The 18,172-nt window shown below is 36.0% G+C and overlaps 1 protein-coding gene and 1 pseudogene across 1 annotated transcript; one reads left to right on the top strand and one right to left on the bottom strand.

The window, feature by feature from the left end:
- Positions 1 to 3,285: 3,285 nt before the first annotated feature.
- Positions 3,286 to 3,948, top strand: LOC147537240 (secreted RxLR effector protein 161 pseudogene; annotated as a pseudogene).
- A 2,330-nt stretch (positions 3,949 to 6,278) lies between these two features.
- On the bottom strand, positions 6,279 to 17,484 carry LOC147537239 (SNARE-interacting protein KEULE-like). The gene is made up of 22 exons (XM_086642545.1): positions 17,292 to 17,484; positions 16,996 to 17,099; positions 15,986 to 16,044; positions 15,461 to 15,542; positions 14,911 to 14,986; positions 14,434 to 14,484; positions 14,256 to 14,352; positions 14,065 to 14,097; positions 13,526 to 13,654; positions 12,601 to 12,789; positions 12,436 to 12,519; positions 12,257 to 12,355; positions 12,101 to 12,177; positions 10,303 to 10,399; positions 9,581 to 9,706; positions 9,372 to 9,467; positions 8,539 to 8,658; positions 8,361 to 8,438; positions 7,527 to 7,726; positions 7,117 to 7,207; positions 6,949 to 7,038; positions 6,279 to 6,688 (listed from the first exon to the last, which is right to left on the bottom strand). The coding sequence occupies exons 1-22, from the start codon at positions 17,468 to 17,470 to the stop codon at positions 6,638 to 6,640; spliced, it is 2,208 nt and encodes a 735-aa protein (XP_086498671.1). The 5' UTR covers positions 17,471 to 17,484; the 3' UTR covers positions 6,279 to 6,637.
- Between the last annotated feature and the right edge of the window lie 688 nt (positions 17,485 to 18,172).

The following is an 18,172-nucleotide window of genomic DNA, read 5'->3' as shown; positions in this document are numbered from 1 at the left end:
ACTTTAGGTGTTATTGATATGGATCGAGCCCTTATGTCTGATTGACCTGCTACTCTAAATGTATCAAGTAGCACTGATGAGAAAAATTTGTTTGACGCTTGGGAAAAATCAAACAGACTAAGCATGATGTTTATGCGAATGACTATTGCAAGCAATATAAAGTCATCGCTTCCTCAAACTGATAATGCTAAAGACTTCATTAATGCAGTTGAGGAGAGATTTCGTGCAGCCGATAAGTCTCTAGCTGGCACGCTAATGGCTCAACTCACTACCATAAAGTATGACGGTGTGAGAGGTATGCAAGAGCACTTAATTGAAATGACTAACATTGCGGCGAGACTTAATGGACTTGGTATGAATGTAGAGGAGCCTTTTCTTGTTCGTTTTATTATGAATTCCTTGCCTCCTCAGTATGGACCATTCCAGATGAATTACAATTCACTTAAGGAACAATGGAATGTGAATGAACTATCTAGTATGTTAGTTCAAGAGGAGACAAGGTTAAGACAACAAGAAAGTTTCTCTACTAATCTTGTTACTCAAGAAGTGAAAAGAAAGAATTGGAAGCCCAAGAAAGGTAAGAAAGTTGTCGCACCAAAGAACCATGAACCTGCTTTAGCTCCCCAGGTTCATATTAAGAAGAAGGAATTCAGATGTCATTTTTGTAGAAAGATTGGACACTTTCAGGCAGATTGTCCAAAGCGTAAGGCTTGGTTCGAAAAGAAAGGTGAGCAGTTAGCTCTTGTATGTTTCGAATCAAATCTTGTTGAAATTCCTTCTAATACTTGGTGGCTCGACACGGGCGCTAATGTTCATGTTTCTAAAACGATGCAGGGCTTTGTTTCAAGCCGAAACCCAAGTCAGACTGAACGTTTCATTTTTATGGCAAACCAGATTTCCTCTGAAGTTTTATCTGTTGGAACCTATCGTTTAAAACTTGATACTGGTTGTTTTTTGGATTTGTATAATACTCTTTTTGTTCCAACCGTATCTCGTAATCTAGTTTCTATGTTTCAACTAGATCTTTTGGGTTATAAACTGTCTTTAGGAGATCAACGTTTTGAATTGTATAAAAATAAATGTGTTATAGGTTCTGGCGTTTTATATGATAAACTTTATAAAATCAGTCTTGATAATCAGTTTGCTGAATCTATTTTAAGCCTGCATCCTAATGTAAGTTTTGGAATTGAGCATAAAATAAATGAGAACTCTAGCAACTTGTGGCATAAAAGATTGGGGCATGTCTCTAAAGAAAGAATGATGAGATTAGTGAAGGATGGGATTTTGTCAAACCTAGACTTCACCGATTTCGGGATGTGTGTCGATTGTATAAAAGGAAAGACAACAACACACACCAAGAAAGGAGCCACAAGGAGCAGAGAACTTCTTGAGATCATCGATACTGATATTTGTGGACCTCTCTCCACTGCATGTATTGGTGGAGAGAAATATTTCATCACATTTATAGATGATTTTTCACGTTATGGGTATATCTATTTGTTACATGATAAATCTCAGGCAGTAACTGTTGTTGAGATTTTTATCACTGAGGTTGAAAGACAATTAGATAAAAAGGTGAAAATCATCAGGTCAGACAGAGGTGGTGAATATTATGGAAGGTATGACGAATCGGGACAACATCCTGGTCCGTTTGCTAAACTCCTAGAAAAGCTTGGCATTTGTGCACAGTATACAATGCCAGGAACGCCTCAGCAGAACGGTGTTGCTGAAAGGCGTAATAGAACTCTAATGGATATGGTTAGGAGCATGATGAGCAACTCTACTTTACCCATTATGTTATGGGGTGAAGCTCTTAAAACTGCTGCATATGTCTTAAACCGAGTTCCTAGTAAGTCAGTTCCTAAAACTCCTTTTGAGTTATGGACTGGTAGGAAACCCAGTTTAAGGCACTTTCGTGTTTGGGGTTGCGCAGCAGAAGCTAGAATCTATAACTCACAAGAAAAGAAATTGGACTCAAGAACTATCAGTGGGTTCTTTATTGGATACCCTAATAAATCCAAAGGGTATACATTTTATTGTCCTAACCATACCACTAGAATTGTTGAAACTGGAAATGCAAGATTCCTTGTGAATCATGAGAATAGTGGGAGTACTGAACCACGAAATGTGGTTATTAAAGAAGTAAGGGTAACTGTTCCCATACCCTTACCTATTGAAAATATTGTTGTTCCTCATGAAAACTATCCAACTGTTGATAGTGAACAACAATTGATGGACCCACAATCTCATGATCCAATAGAGTTACGCAGATCTCAGAGAATAAAGAAGTCTGCGATCTCTTCTGATTATTTAGTATATCTTCAGGAATCTGAATATGACATTGGGACAAGTAAGGAAGATCCAGTTTCATTTTCACAAACAGTAAATAGCAATAATTCTTCTAAATGGATTGATGCAATGAATGAAGAGTTGAAATCTATGAAACAGAACAAAGTCTGGGATCTGGTTCAATTGCCTGAAGGGTGTAAGAAAATCGGGTGTAAATGGGTCTTCAAGACCAAACTCGACTCTAAAGGCAAAGTTGAACGATATAAAGCCAGACTTGTTGCAAAAGGTTTCACTCAGAAAGAAGGCATTGATTATCATGATACATTTTCGCCTGTATCAAGAAAAGACTCATTTAGAATCATTATGGCTTTGGTGGCTCATTATGATCTAGAGCTTCACCAAATGGATGTGAAAACAGCTTTTCTAAATGGGAGTTTAGAGGAAGAGGTCTACATGGAGCAACCAGAAGGTTACTCAGAAATGAGTAAGGAACATATGGTGTGTAAATTGAATAAGTCAATATATGGACTTAAGCAAGCCTCCAGACAATGGTTCCTTAAGTTTAATGATACCATTGTGACCTTCGGATTTAAAGAAAACATTGTTGATCAATGTATATATCAGAAGGTCAGTGGGAGTAAGTTCATATTTTTGATTTTATATGTGGATGACGTACTCCTAGCCACTAATGATCTTGGTCTACTGTATGAAACCAAGAAATTTCTCTCTAAGAACTTTGAAATGAAAGATATGAATGAGGCAAAATTTGTGATCGGGATCGAAATTTTTCGAGATCGAAAACAAGGTCTACTTGGTTTGTCTCAGAAGAGCTATATCGAAAAAGTTTTAGAGAGATTTGGCATGAAGGATTGTGCACCGACTGATACACCAATACAGAAAGGAGATAAGTTAAGTCTCATGCAATGTCCTAAGAATGACTTGGAAAAAAAAGGAATGGAAAGTATTCCTTATGCTTCTGCAGTAGGAAGTCTTATGTATGCGCAAGTTTGTACCCGTCCAGACATTAGCTTCGCAGTAGGAATGCTTGGTCGTTACCAAAGTAACCCAGGGATGACTCACTGGAAAGCAGCAAAGAAGGTGATGCGGTACTTACAAGGAACGAAAGACTATAAGCTTACTTTCAGAAGAAAAGATAATCTGGAAGTAATAGGTTACTCAGACTCCGACTTTGCTGGATGTACTGATAGTAGAAAATCCACTTCTGGATATGTGTTCCTATTAGCTGGAGGAACGATATCATGGAGAAGCGTTAAGCAAAGTATTTATGCATCTTGCACAATGGAGGCTGAGTTTGTGGCATGTTATGAAGCCACAATTCATGCTTTATGGCTGCGGAATTTTATCTAAGGACTTGGACTTGTCGACTCTATTGCCAAGCCACTGAGAATTTATTGTGATAATACTGCCGCAGTATACTTCTCTAAAAATGATAAGTATTCGAACTCACGAGGAAGCAAACACCTTGAGCTCAAATATCTTATTGTAAAAGAGGAGGTTCGGAAACATACAGTAATTGTAGAACATATTAGTACCATGTGTATGGTAGCTGATCCACTAACTAAGGGTTTGGTATCTAAGACCTTTAAGGAACATGTTGCAACGATGGGTCTTAGTAATCCTTGTATCGTAGTGGATTGATATGTATGTAAGTTTCTACAAATACTAATTGAGATCTCATGAATGTTATGTTTCCAAATTCTTGTTTACTCATATGTGCACAATTGAAATGAGTGAAAGTGACAAGAATAGTCTTGATTAGACAGGAATAGTCTTAATCAGACATAGCTGAATTGAAACAAAATCACTTGTGTACTTGGTTTTGTATCTAATCTCCAATGAATGGTAATGTTAGGAAGTTGTTAATGACGTGGTACATGGAAGGAAATATGTCGCTTTAAGACATATAACCGCTATGACTCGCACTAGTAGCCTACCTGTTAATGAGATTGTGTTCACTAGATATGAATGGAGTTATTTTTTAAATGCGCGCATATATGTTTTGAGCCTAAGCCTTAACCAATACATTTACTAAAAGTTTTAAATGATCTTTGAAAACCTAAAATTTTGTTTTCAATTGTATGGTCCAAGTGGGAGAATGTAAACATGGGCTATGTTCATGCAAGGCCCATTCGCCAATTTTCATGAACAAGGCCCATTAGTATGTCCCATACAATAAGACCATGTATAAACTTATTGGGCTAAAGGTTTGTTGGGCTCATAAAACTCATTCATGTATTGAATCTATGGACACTAACTATGTGTTGACAACAAAGCCCATCTATAAGCATGAGGTGTATAGACTAATGAGGTGTGTTGTCTTGTGTCTTGACACTTAATGGTCTAGTTGTTTGACACATAAGGGACACTTGTCTTGTGTCTTGACACCTAATGGTCTTGTGGCTTGACACATAAGGGACACTTGTCTTGTATCATGACATCTAATGACACCTAATAGACTTGTTGCTTGACACATAAGGGGACACATGACACCCATGTAGTAACTTGTACAAACTCTATGATGGATTAGAGAATTGTATAAATAGAGATGGAGAATGAGATGGAAAGCTATGCTCTTGCTCATTAACTCAAGCTAGTATCTCCATCACTAGTGCTTGAAGAATAGAAGAGAAAAGAGTATACAAGTTCATCTTCTAGTAAGTAGAGAATTAAGGAGTTAATCTTATACAAGAAAGGAACTTATATTGGTTCAAGTTAAAAGTTATTTCTAATCTTTAGAATGGAGAAAGGTATGTAATTATTTCATGTTAATAATTACCTAATGATTCATATTTCCATATTGATTTTGTGACAAACATGAGTCCCTAGATTCTTGTGTGTTCATGAGAAAAAATTGAATTGCTGACTTGTCTCATGAACACTACTTATTGAATGTATAACAGTTTAATCCCTCATGGACTCATCTCCCTGTGGAATTATTTTGTAACATGAGGATAAAATAAATCCTCTCCTCTTGATTATACATTACTCAGTACTCTCTTAACAGTGAATGAATACATTATTATATCTCTTGATTTCAAGTAATTAATTTTTTATACTCTTTGAAAGTTTCCCCTTTTTCTTTGGCTATGGACTCAATAATCATTATATCATTACATGGCACGGATACATCAAAGACATCTTGGATCCTAAAAGCTATATAACCCGTAAGGTCGGTGAGTTCTTACTTCTATATTATTTATACCAACTTCAATAACCACTCAGGTTTCCCCTTTTAAACAAATGAACTTGACAATTAGAAAAACTAGAGCTTCTTGTGAATGAAGGTCTCAACCTATTGAAGGAGAAGAAAAACTAGGTGGTTCCATGTGTCCAAGACCACATCTTTTAGTGAAGAAAAAGATTAAACAACCGAAAGAAATGTCATAAATGAGCACACATCCTTGGAATAAGACAAAGTTTAGTATTCAGGGTCAATAACATCTTAGCTACCAGAATTCCGTGCCAAATTAGGTTCAACAATACCAACAAAACCACTTCTTTGTTCAATAATATTGATTGCACCCAAAAGATTTAGTTATGGCTAACGAGTACTTCCTCGTCTTCCTCTCATCTCACAACTGTTTCGTTTGTTTTGTTTCATTTGTTCATGTCCAGGCGTTAGTACTTCTTATCTTGTGTTCATGGATTATACTAATAATATAGAGCGCACTCAAATACACACATGAAGTTACCCGTCCAACTCAAATCCAATCACAAGTTTCGACATTATTGTCATGTGGGACTATTCTCGTAACACATGTTCAAACTTCCAACCTCCAATTGTCAACAAAAGTTTGTGTCGTTGTTACCAAGTTAGTTTCCGATTCCAAACACCAATTCCTACATCTTAAAATATGTCAGACCTTTAAAAAAGTGACCACCTCAAACAATTTCACAAACCTTCAAAAGTTTTGTCAGCCAGATTCACAAAGATAAGTAATTTTTCTGCAAACAAATAGAGATAAATGTTTCTTTGTGAACAATTCTGAAGTTTTAGTTTTTCACTCATTATCATGTAAATATAATTATATACAACATCAATGAATGTCTCACCACCATTTGCATCATCTTCAATTTTTCCGAAAAAAAAAAGAGTAACAGGCTCACCTGTTCTGCTTTCGAATCATGTTAGGGTTTACTGAATGTATTAAATCAGTTTCCCTGAATATTTTTACAAAGAGAACAGAAAAGAACTAATCCAAAACAGAATTAATGGATCACATTTTGACCTACTGATTAGATGTCAGAATGCCAATATTCTAACACTGACGGAGCAAACACTGACGGAGCAAAGGAAGTTGCGTAAAGAGCTTCAACTTCAGCTTTATTATATATGAAGATCGTCGATTGACAGTTCTGAGGTGAGCATTTTCAGTTTCTGCAACTCAAAACCGAAAAAAGATTAAATGAACAGAGACATTCAATCAGCTCTCATCTATTGGTTCTCTATGCCTAGAGAAGGTCCGTATAGATGGTAATCATGAAACAGAGAAAACTCGTGCAAAAGTGAGCGAGTAAGTTTTAAAAAAAAAAGGTATATACATATATATAATTTTATACATATAGTCCGATCTTCTAAGCTGAAAGATGGTAACTCGTGCTGTAGAGGTTTGCAGAAAATGGTAAAAAATTTCTTACCGTGATGAACTGTGGGGGATCGTCAAGACTAGATGAACCAAGAACTACCTCTCTCTTGAGTTTCGCAGTAAGTTTATGGCAAACTCGTAGCTGGAAACCAAGAGCATGTGATAAGAATCATAATTACCATCATATTAAATAAAGAAAAGCATGAGAGCATGCAATTACCTCTGACCGAGTAGCTCCACCAATGATAAATATGAAGATGCGTTGCCCCATTCTTCTAAAATCGCTAGATGCGTGCCTTAATACAGAGTCACTACAAGATACAAAAGAGAAGTAGTTAAATATAATGGATCGTGAAATTTCATGATTCATCAACTGAAGTTCCATGAATGAGGAAGAAGTCAAAGATGTGTATCTAGTTTCATGTAAAAGTGGTCTTAACCTATTAATCTAGTAGCATTTGGAAGGTGTCCGACTATGGTATGATACAAATGGCAAGGTGGGAGCACCGATTATGGTGATACGTCTAGAAAACACGAAACACGAAGAATGTATGAGTAAATGGTGCATAATTCACAGAATGTCGTGTCTTTATTCTGCACACTAAATGAAAGGAAGCCGACCATATTTACCTAGAACTTCCATCGTCAGAACTACGAGGTCGAGCCCATGTGGCAGTCCGTCTTGATCTCATTGAATGAGCAGCAGCTGGACCTTGAGTTGTTCGAGCTGATGCACTTTGGGGGGTTCCTTGGATTGATGGACTTGGTTCATTCATACATCCATAGTCGGTCTTTGACAGCTCACCTTTACTTACCTTTTCAATCAATTCCTAAAATATTATAGAGATAGAGAAATATGAGAAGTTGATGCACTGAAAACTACTTGTGTGCACATGTCACTAAATAAGAGAGAAAAACCCAAATCCTGGATTTAGTCAAATCAAAAGGTGTGCATCAAGTATAGCAACACCCACTTTGACCGGACTGCTGAATCCATAGAGAAAAACTATTTTTGCTCATCCACATAGGCTGTTGAACCCTAAACGGCTAAACCCCACTATTTGGAACTTATTTATCTATCCCTCAACTTCACAAAGTTGAAGACGACCTAGAAATACGGTAGATCTTTGGTGAACTGCATACTACATAAAGTTGAGCGCTTCCCATTTGTCTTATGAACCTAAATCGCTAAATAGAGAAAGTGGTTAACAAAATAAACATGAAATGAATGCACTAGCATGTTTGAAACTTAGCTGCAGTTTCCAGTTAGGTTGGTAAAACGACCCTCGAAGTGGGATCAAGGGGGCCCTTTACAAGAAGTCAGATAAAATTAATTTCGAAATAAGGGAAAAGAAAGTCATTCAAAATAAAGAAAAATGACGAAATAATAATAGGAAAAGTGGGGGATAATGTAGTAACTAGGTAGAAATATGAAGTTGTATCTAACTTCAATGCTCAACGTACCTCTATAACAGGGTAGAATCGTGAAAGTGCCCATGTTTCTTCCTCGCCTGTTCGATCTTTCCGATTTGCATGCTTCCTCTAATATAAAATGAGGAATTTAAACAAAAATTGGTGATTGGACCTAAAGTATGCATCGAGCAAATAGATTTTGAAAAATTGGTGACTGGACCTAAAGTACCTTCTGGCCGTCAAATTTGAGAGAAAACCCCGTTGAGTTCTTTTTGGTATCTGGGGACCCTCCATCAAGCAATCTCATATTATTTACAGCATTCATGTCATCTTGGGATAACCTTGCTAACTGTTATAACAGAAGAGAAATCACTTCACATACAGACAACAAATGTTATATGCCAAACATTTGAGATTTCATTTGGTTTGTAGCTTACTTCACTACAGCATGCTCTATAGAAACATATTTTTTCTTAATCATTTAACATGAATGCTGAAACAAAAATAGCGAAAGGAGGAAAGACAGAATAAGTCAAATATCACAAAATATAAGAGATTCCATTTATGACCACCCTAGTGGTGAAACAAAATTTTCTTTTGACCAAAAGCTTATACTGTCGTTTCAATCACAACTGACTGAAAAATAAAATCTCAACAGCTTGCGTTTAAGGAAATCAGTTTGCATAATCAATTCAAAGGAGTGAAAAGACAGAAACAAAGTAAATCACATTGACCCATGGAATTGACAAGAAATTCGGCACACCTAACAACAACTTAGCCAGGGAGAGAGAGAGGGAGAAGATTTGAAGGCATGAAGTGCACATTCAACCAATGAATAGGAAATTTCAAGAACAAGAGAAAATCTCGTCTTTTTCTGGAAGATTTCAGTTGATCTAGTCATGGAAGCTTACTAATGACCTCCCAACAAGGTATCTGTAAAATTTTGTTCATGTATTCGTCAACCGGTTTCATTTACATTTAGTTGGAGCATCAACCAACCATACGGATTTTAGAAACTTTATTTCTATGGTAAGTAGGTCAATTACAGACAAAAGGATGTACCTGCATCAACTTCGAACCTTTGTCACCCTCGAATTTCTCTGGAGCAACGGCTGAATATATCATCATCAAACGCAACTTACTTTCAGGACTTGCATCCTGCATAAGGATAAGTGTTTGGATTATCATGTAAGAAAACAGTACTTAGTAGTTAGCATAAAAGTCGGTTTAATCAATCATCGCTTGTATTCTAATCTTCTAATTAAGATCACCTGCTTTGTCCTCAGAAAATTGATTACTTCCTTGGACCCAGCATCCCCGAAAACAAGATCCTGCTCTAGTTGCCCAAGATCTCTAAGACCCATTTCTCTGATAAGCCTATTAATTTTTCCAGCAATCTGCATCACAGTGGGAAGATTAGCCAATGGCCCAAGATCAGCATTCTGGCCCTTGAAGTTCCGGACAATATTTGAACATTTTAACTATTCAAATTATATTTATACTAGTTATTTATATAACAGGGTCCTAAACTAGCGACATTATTAAGGCTAACAGCTTTAAATGCATAATATGGAATTTTCAGTTTCCTTCCAAAGTTCTAGACTAAGAGGGGTCCTAAGCTATTAAATGTCATCTGCCATTCTTTAGATTATGCAGTTCTGTTAGCAACTAAAATGGCATCAGAGAAAAAGAGACCCGATGAGCATTCTCTCGACACAATACTTCATGTCTGTGCAATCAGACTTCCTTTGTTGCTCATTCTCTTTGAAGAGGTAGCAGGTAAACCATTTTAACAGACTATGTACCTTGTATTTTAATTTAGATCACTTTAACTTAATAGAAGCTAAATGACTATATTACCAAATCAAAACAGCGCCAGGTCTATCATAACCATCAGGAGGGACATAAGATTCTCCTCAAGAAACTTTAGTTTCTCCACCAAAACATGATATATTTTCTATCATCCATGAATGTTGATTACAAGAAAACTAACCTCTACATGGAGGGAAAGCTTGTCAATTTGTTCACTGTATTGTGGCAAGGCTTGAACCATCTTTTGCAAGTCTCGTGTTGACAATTCACCTCCATCTCTGTACAGCAGAAACATTTGGGTCAAAACCATCCCAAACTGGGACTTCTACCATGTCAACCAAAAATTTGTCCAATATTGATTTAGGAAATTCTGAAAAACAAGGACTGCAAATGAATTCTATCAATCAGAACCAATTAAAGAATCATCGACCTCTAAAGTAGCACTTACATAAAAAATAAAAAAAATAAAAAAATTGAAACAGACATCTAGCATAGATCAACATCAAAATTTTCAAGAGTCCTCAATCAAACGAACAAAAACAAAATAAATTAACAGATTAAATAAAACTGGTAAGAGTTTATAAGTGATAGATGTGTTGAGCGATAATATGTTTCTTATCCAAATGACAGATTTTTTTTTTTTAATTTGAATTAATTAAAAGGGAAAAAACTATGTGCAAAAGAGGGGGGAGGCTTGGATTTACAATTTCACATTATCCAAGCCTCCCAATTAAACACTACATCCAAATGACCGATTTACCAACAGCTAATTGAGAAATCCTAAAATTTGCATGACAACACATCCAAACACCGTGAAGAAAGTAAGTACTTTCAGAAGCAACAAAATTAACAAGTCCACTTTCTTATGTCCTAGACATATTGCTTGGAAATGTGTCTATCAGGGAAGTTTGGAACTACCTGGTGGCACAAGAGATGGTACTAAAATGGGGCTTATATTCAGAATCAGAGGTCATTCCTTCCCAGACAAAGGATGGACTTTTTTGAAGCTTAAAACCTGTGTTCCTGTTAATGCAATTAGATGCTAGTAATTGCTATAGCATTGGAGAGATACAGCGTGGGCTGTAAATTCCCAGGAATTCATATTAAATTCTAGGAACATGGGGTGCAGCCTCCAGATTTGCTGCATCAAAAGTTTTTCAAGGTTTTGAATGAAACATAGGATGTTGCGGGGTATACAGCACCTTACTTAAGATACAAATACAGAAGTGCAGAACAAAGTAACCCTGGACGACGAAGATCCTAGTTGTGCACTTGTGCTATGTGGAACTCTCTTCTGGCAAGCACGGTTCTGACAAGTCAAAATGGTTATCTACAACATTTATTTTGTTAAATCAATATTCTTACACTAAGGTACACTGAAGAACCTCAATAATCCCACGATTCACAACTCAGTGAACGATTTTAAGAACCAATTGCCCCCTGTCCATATATATAGTTAAAATGTTAAATGGTTACAAAAAGAAAATGTGTATTTTGTAGGTATTTGAAGAAGATGGTAAAGTTGTTGGCGTTAAAGATGGTACTAATTTTGGTTTCTAGCGAAAGAGAAAATCAAGGGAGTTTCGATTCATGGTTCGTGAGTCATGAGAAACTAAAGGAAAATTTCTTATGAGTTACGACTTACCAGTAAACAGAGCAGGAACCCAAAATTACTAAAAGAGAATAATCATAAACAAATGGTACATGTACTCGTTCTTGGTTAAAATGACCACTTACGGGCACACTTATACCCACAAAATCAACCAAGGAACTTTTTTGCATCTCTAATCAAGTAGTGTACATATTAAACCGACTTTTTTCATAATTTACTCAAGTGTTGGGCCTCTTGGCAACTGTTTCGACTTTCGACTACCAGCTAAAAGCAGAACAGAACAACCAAAATAACACATCATCAACAGTCGACCCCGATTTGGGGAAAAAAACAATTAATCATAGATGAATATGAACATGGAACAAACCTTGAACCATGATGTATTTGTGCTGCTTTGTTTTTTTGTATGAATGTTGTCATCTTCTCATGCAGTCGTTCACTAGCCTGTAAAGCAAGTTAACAATCAATATGCATCCACAACGGTTCGATATGAAAAGAAAAGTTGTACAAGAAAAAGACATGCATCTGCAATATGAGCATGGCGTAGCTCAAGCCACACAGGATCATGATCCTCCAAAAGAACGTCCTTCTTGTCAGGCTCACCACCTGTCTTACTTGGAACCTAACAAAAAATACATTTTACATTAGGTTTGCATAATAAACTTAAGCTGCGAGAGGAAGATTTTCAAGACAATAGCATACCTCATGAACATATTTGTTTCCATCCATATTTAGTAAGTCGTGGCACATGGCATCATATGTCCATTCATGGATTACTGGGGCAATCTGAAAGTGTGAATACAACATAGTAGGTAAAACTGATCTAGAGTCTGCAGTACGCATATTTTAGGAGGATATCAGACTGACCTGGTCCACAGATCTGTCCAGAATAAGCAACTCGCATGTTTCTGTCTGGGGAAAGTGAGGTATGCTGCTTTTATATTTTGCAAGACAGTTCCACACTGAAGCAGCAAGCTTTGTAGAAACTAAATCGCGAAATGTTGTCACTGTGGTTGCATCAACCTTGGCAGCACGGTAACGAACATATGGAAGCTCCTGAGGAAATGTAAACAAACAAAAAAGAAAAAGAATTTATTGATTATTAAAAACTCCCAAGTTCAGCTATATACAAAAACAGTAATAAGGCAACAAGCATTAATTGGTGGTTTTGAAATAAAAAGGAAGCCCTATAGTTCCAAATGAAGTGATATAAACTTAAAGTGGGTACCCTCAATGAATGCTTTTTGACGCATAGTAAATATTGTCCCGTGCCTTTGGAGAGTGAACATGAAAACAGACACGACGTAGAATGGACAAATCGGTTTTGACACAAAATCGTTAGGGAAAAGCTTAAGATAAGATGATGAACGTAGCTTTACAACCACGAAAATCACGCTTCCCAAAAGAAATATTATGGGGGGGAGGAAGCAAAACCACATGAAAACAAAAACAGTAATGTGGTTTTAGACTTGCAACTTCTTGTACTTCAGCCTCATAGATATAATAAGCAAAAGTCGCTTTTATATTTTAAGCATGCATGTAGTTTTCTATTGTATTTACAGATTTTCTGCTCAAACTTCATAACTAGATCAGAACACAACTAAAATTGAGCCTTGGATTCCGGTCACGACTAAAAGAATAATAACGACCATTTCCTTACAATCTACACCTACTTGTTGTATATGAAATGAAGTATTCATGAATCAAAGATTCACAATCACAAAAAATTAGAAGAATAATATAGCCCAACTTATTTAATCTGAATCTCTGTAAAGAATTTCGAGATCCATACTCTCAATGAAGCAAAGACAGTGGCTATGCGAGTTGCCATCACATTCAAACAAGCATCGTATTGGCGAGAATTCACCACATTTTCCCCAAAAAGTTCCTCTAATGCTCTCTCATTATCAGTGATAAAACCCTGCAGAAAAAAATTACGGAACACGCTACAAGAGTTAACCACTCCGAAAATAAAGCAAATGACAGTATAGAATAACAGCCTGCAACTTTTCACAGACTCTATTTTATTTTGAATATCTCCTATATGTAATATGGTCAATCTGTTTTGGTGGTTATTTGCAGTTCAGACACTTCGTTACTACCCGAGTACCTCCCTTGTAAAACTTGCATATCTATTATGTTCTTGTCATAAAGCAAAATAGTTAAGATCAAAAAAAAAAAAAAAATTGGAGACCCAATTTGATCCATAAGAATGACGTTTGTTGGCTTCCAAGTACTTTACACATAAAAAAGAAGTTTTTTTTTAAGTATGAAAACAATTACGCATGAAAAAAGATCAATAAGGTGGATAATCGGAACTGTGAGAAGTACCTGACTGTCTATCGCAAAGTACTCCAAATTCATCTGCAAGTCCCCACCAAAAAAAAGAAGGAATCACTAATATATATAATATGAAAAAATAAAGAACATACCGAGGCAAGCCCCTAAAAAGAAACCTAACTGCCAATAGAAAAACAAAATCCCAGATGTGAGTAACCAATATTATAAGAGAAAAGATAAACCTCTCTCAATGCACCGATGCGAGGTAATACACTCGTATCATTCTTAATAAGATTAATCAATTCCTTTGGGATAGGGGAACTGAAGAATACATATGCCCTGAAACATGTCACTGGAAATTAGATAGACACCAAAAAGAAAAGGAAAAAAAACAAGTTTCCAGAGATACCCTTCACATACTTCTTGTACAATGGCTCTCTCCCTGACATGTCAGACAAGAACATGACAATACTGCATGTTACCAAAAAATAAGTTAGAAACTAAAATTGTCACCCGTCGAAGACATAGTTTCTTCAAAAGTTGATTAATACGTGTATTCAGACTAGAATTTAGTTTATCGACTATGTGGCCATGGTCACTGTCATTGTAATTCTCATTAAAATCATCTATCACTAACACATTCATCATTATATATAGTTAAATGCAGACACTTTATCGTCATCAATTGTAGTCATTGTGGTTAAATTAGGAAAAGCCAAGTGTTTTCAGATCTAGAATTTTCCAGATTCTACGGATCAGAAGTTGAACTAGTGAATATATGGTCATTCAAGTCTGATGCACACTACACATCTTAAAACTATCAAACAAGGTTGGATTTCCAACAACTTTATGAACAATATATCCAGAAATTAAAAAAAGAAGAGGATGTAGATTTACTTCTCTCTCAACGGCTGAATGAAGTATATAGCATCCATGGGCAATGGTTGCCTTCGCTTGTAAAGATCTTCCACCACTGTACAAGCATTCAAAAGTAAGATTAAACAAAATAAACCAAAATTAGCACTTTAACCGTAAATAAGTTATAGCATTTTCAACTCAAAACAAAGTAACGCCCTTGCATTATCAGAAGATTCTAATACTACGGAACAGAATGAGGAAGATCCCTTGGTATGGTTGATACTTGGTTCATTAATTTATATGACAAGGACAAAAGCCTCTAAAGAAACTCTTAAGAGACTCTTGACAAACAGATAAATGCTTACAAAATAATGACATGAATAGTGCTTTCGTTTAAAAGATGACATAGAATCTTGTTTAAAGATGTGGAACACTCAATAACAATTCATAACATGGTCATCAAATTCAAAACCAGGTGATTTGCTGAATGGTAAACTAGGGCAAAGCTAGACAAGAGCATATGGCATAAGAACAAACATGAAGTGATAAGATGGACTGAAGGTTTTAAGAGAAGACATTGGCTGCTTACGTGATACTCCTTCCTCTGTGATATCAGCCATCTTGCAAGAGCAAGACATCACTTTGACCGTTACTTTGTCCATAATGAGTACCTGCATGATCAGTTAAATTTGACAGATTAGACTATAAAGTAGATGTCGAAATTTTGTAACATTATCCAGCCTTTGGATATTTAGAAAGGAAAAGTCTGAACTCTTATACATTATATACACTAGAGATGCTACAAGAAGGAAGCAACAAATGCAACGAGAGCACCAATTTATAAACCCAAAAATCAGGTGTGAGTTCTGTGAGGCTAAAATAGAACTTCATCAGTTCATCACTAATTTATAAAGAAGGAAGCAACAGTTCATCACTACTATAGACAAGGGATTCTAGTACAATAGAACTTCAAGGCTAAGACATGTGTGAGTTCTGTGAGGCAAGTTCTCTGATGTCACTTTCACATCATTACAGTAGAGAGGCATGGATCTCTAACAGGCTACTGAGACAAAATAAACCCAAAAATCAGGTGTCAAAGACAATGTTAAAATACCTTCCAAGTTGATCTTGAGTCACCTGTTTTTGTTGATCGAAGCATTTCATGTAACAACCCTGAACATATCCATACAAGAAAAACATGAGAACATACATCATGTGAACGGCTAACAGAGATTTGAATAAGCAACAACCAAAATGCTCCAATATGATGTTCCCCATGGATAATGGATTTTTTCTCAAGTTATCATAAAAGAAAAATTGTGAACAAATGGTATAAAATGCAAATGTTCTTGCACTACCTGTAGAGAAATGAGATATAAACCCTAAAAAATGGCATAAGTCCACTGGATGATATCAATTGGACCAAGATACATTCTATCTATCAATTATCAAAGCAAATAAAAAGATTCAATAAAATCAGAGAACTGCTACTTCCGCCACATTCAATCAACACATATTTTTCACGTTAAGGACCTGATGACACAACCTCGAGACATCACGTTGCACTTAAAGTTAGGGTATAGACATGCAATCCTTTTCTCTTAATCGTATCTTTTCCACGAGCAACCACGGTGGTACTTCACTAAAGTTTCAAATTAAGATCTTAACTAGAAAATTAGTGAATTGGTAATAACTAAGAGCACACCAAAGCAAGTTACAGAACTAAATAAAACAAAACAACATTCCTCCAATATTGTGCGAAATATTAAATTTTATTGCCTTTTGCCTGGTTTCCATCTAAGAAACTCCTTAAAAGTTGCTTTCTACCAAATTATGAAACTTTCGAAATTGAAGAGTTAGGGTTATTTCCTATTATCATATTTAGAACCATAGCTATAAATAAAGTGATCAATTTCCTATAAGGAATTCCTGTCAAATAACTAATGATAACAATTTTAGTGTTTATACCGTCAAGAAACTTATGAACACCACACAAAATAAGAGATCAAACACATAGACATAACCCTCACAATAAGAGATCAAAATAAAACAATTACTATGATGATCCAGAAATCCGAACAAAAATTTCAAATATCAGAAATTTGGCAAAATGAAAATACTTACTATCTCGGCTAATTTGTCTGAAAGTTTTGTACTCGCCGCCTTGAGACGACGAGTCAGAATCCGACATTGACATGATTGAAATCTGTATCCGATCCTTTGAAGAACTGAGAAAACAATGAGATCTTATTCAGTCATCGTTAACGAGGCGAATAAGAGGATAAAAATCGTAAATCGAAGTTGTTTCAAACATATTTGCAAGATCTAGATAAGAAGATGAGAACCCGAGAAGAAAATTTTTTTTTTTCGCGGATAAATTTGGGGCTTTAGATATACAAATTGATTGGAAAGAATCTCACTTGCAGAGAGAAGGAGAGAGAGAGAAAGGTGGCGTGATGAAGGATCCGGAGGGAAGAACGAGTCTCTCTCTCTTTCTCTCTCCTCGTCTCCTTATAAGAGCATGGACAATGAATACATCAAATCCATACATTTGTGGGGGTGCCCTGGTAAAAGCTATTTTGTGGAGCTTTGTTTTCATGTGAGAGAGGTATAGTTGATTTTTGAGGGGTTGGGCAAAAGGCCCCATCCTTGACCCAAAACAAGAAGCAGGTCCACTGCAGGAAAAGAATAAGGGGCAGGTCCAATGGTCAGGAGGTGGGGGTGGAATTTCCGAAACACCCTTCTTCTTTTCGAAATTTACGAAACGACCATCGAAAAATTTCTGGGAAACTCTCGAATTTCTGAGAATTAATCTGACACGCCTCCCATCATACAGTGTACTTTCCATAAATTTACAAAATTGCCACCGAAAAATTCCCGGGAAATGCGAAAATTTTTGAAAAATAGTCTGACGCACCTGACATTAAACCTTGTACTGTCCACGAATTTATAGAATTGCCATTACAAAATTTACCAACTTGCCATTTTCGTTATTTTTTCCAGATTTATTTCTTATTTCTTTTTTATTTTCTCCCACACATATTTATCTCTCCAATTTTTTTAAATTTCTCTCTCCAATCTCAACAAATTTCGTTCTTTTTTCCAGATTTATTTCTTATCTCTTTCCAATCTCAACAAATTTCTTCATTTTTGGTAGTTTTTCTTGAATTTGTACAAGGAAATTTTCTTGTGTACCGGGAATTATTTAGTGTACAGGCCATTTTTTGGATATGTACTATACATTTTGGTATTGGGAATTTTCTTGTGTACCGGGAATTGTTCTGTGTGCTGGCCATTTGGT

This window comes from Eschscholzia californica, unplaced genomic scaffold, assembly GCF_041429995.1.
Source record: "Eschscholzia californica isolate CP2 unplaced genomic scaffold, dmEscCali1.0.p SCAF_5, whole genome shotgun sequence".
Lineage (NCBI taxonomy): Eukaryota > Viridiplantae > Streptophyta > Magnoliopsida > Ranunculales > Papaveraceae > Eschscholzia > Eschscholzia californica.
Note: the sequence above shows the minus strand (reverse complement) of the source record. Positions and strands in the feature narration are given on the sequence as shown.

Bases quoted from the DNA above. Each gene is read 5' to 3' on its own strand.
- LOC147537239 (XM_086642545.1), bottom strand. From the start codon at position 17,470: ATGAAAACAAAGCTCCACAAAATAGCTTTTACCAGGGCACCCCCACAA. The intron at 17,100-17,291 runs GTGAGATTCTTT...TTGTTTTCTCAG, and splicing joins CTCTCTCCTTCTCTCTGCAA to TTCTTCAAAGGATCGGATAC. The intron at 9,468-9,580 runs GTGATCTTAATT...ATCCTTATGCAG, and splicing joins ATTTTCTGAGGACAAAGCAG to GATGCAAGTCCTGAAAGTAA.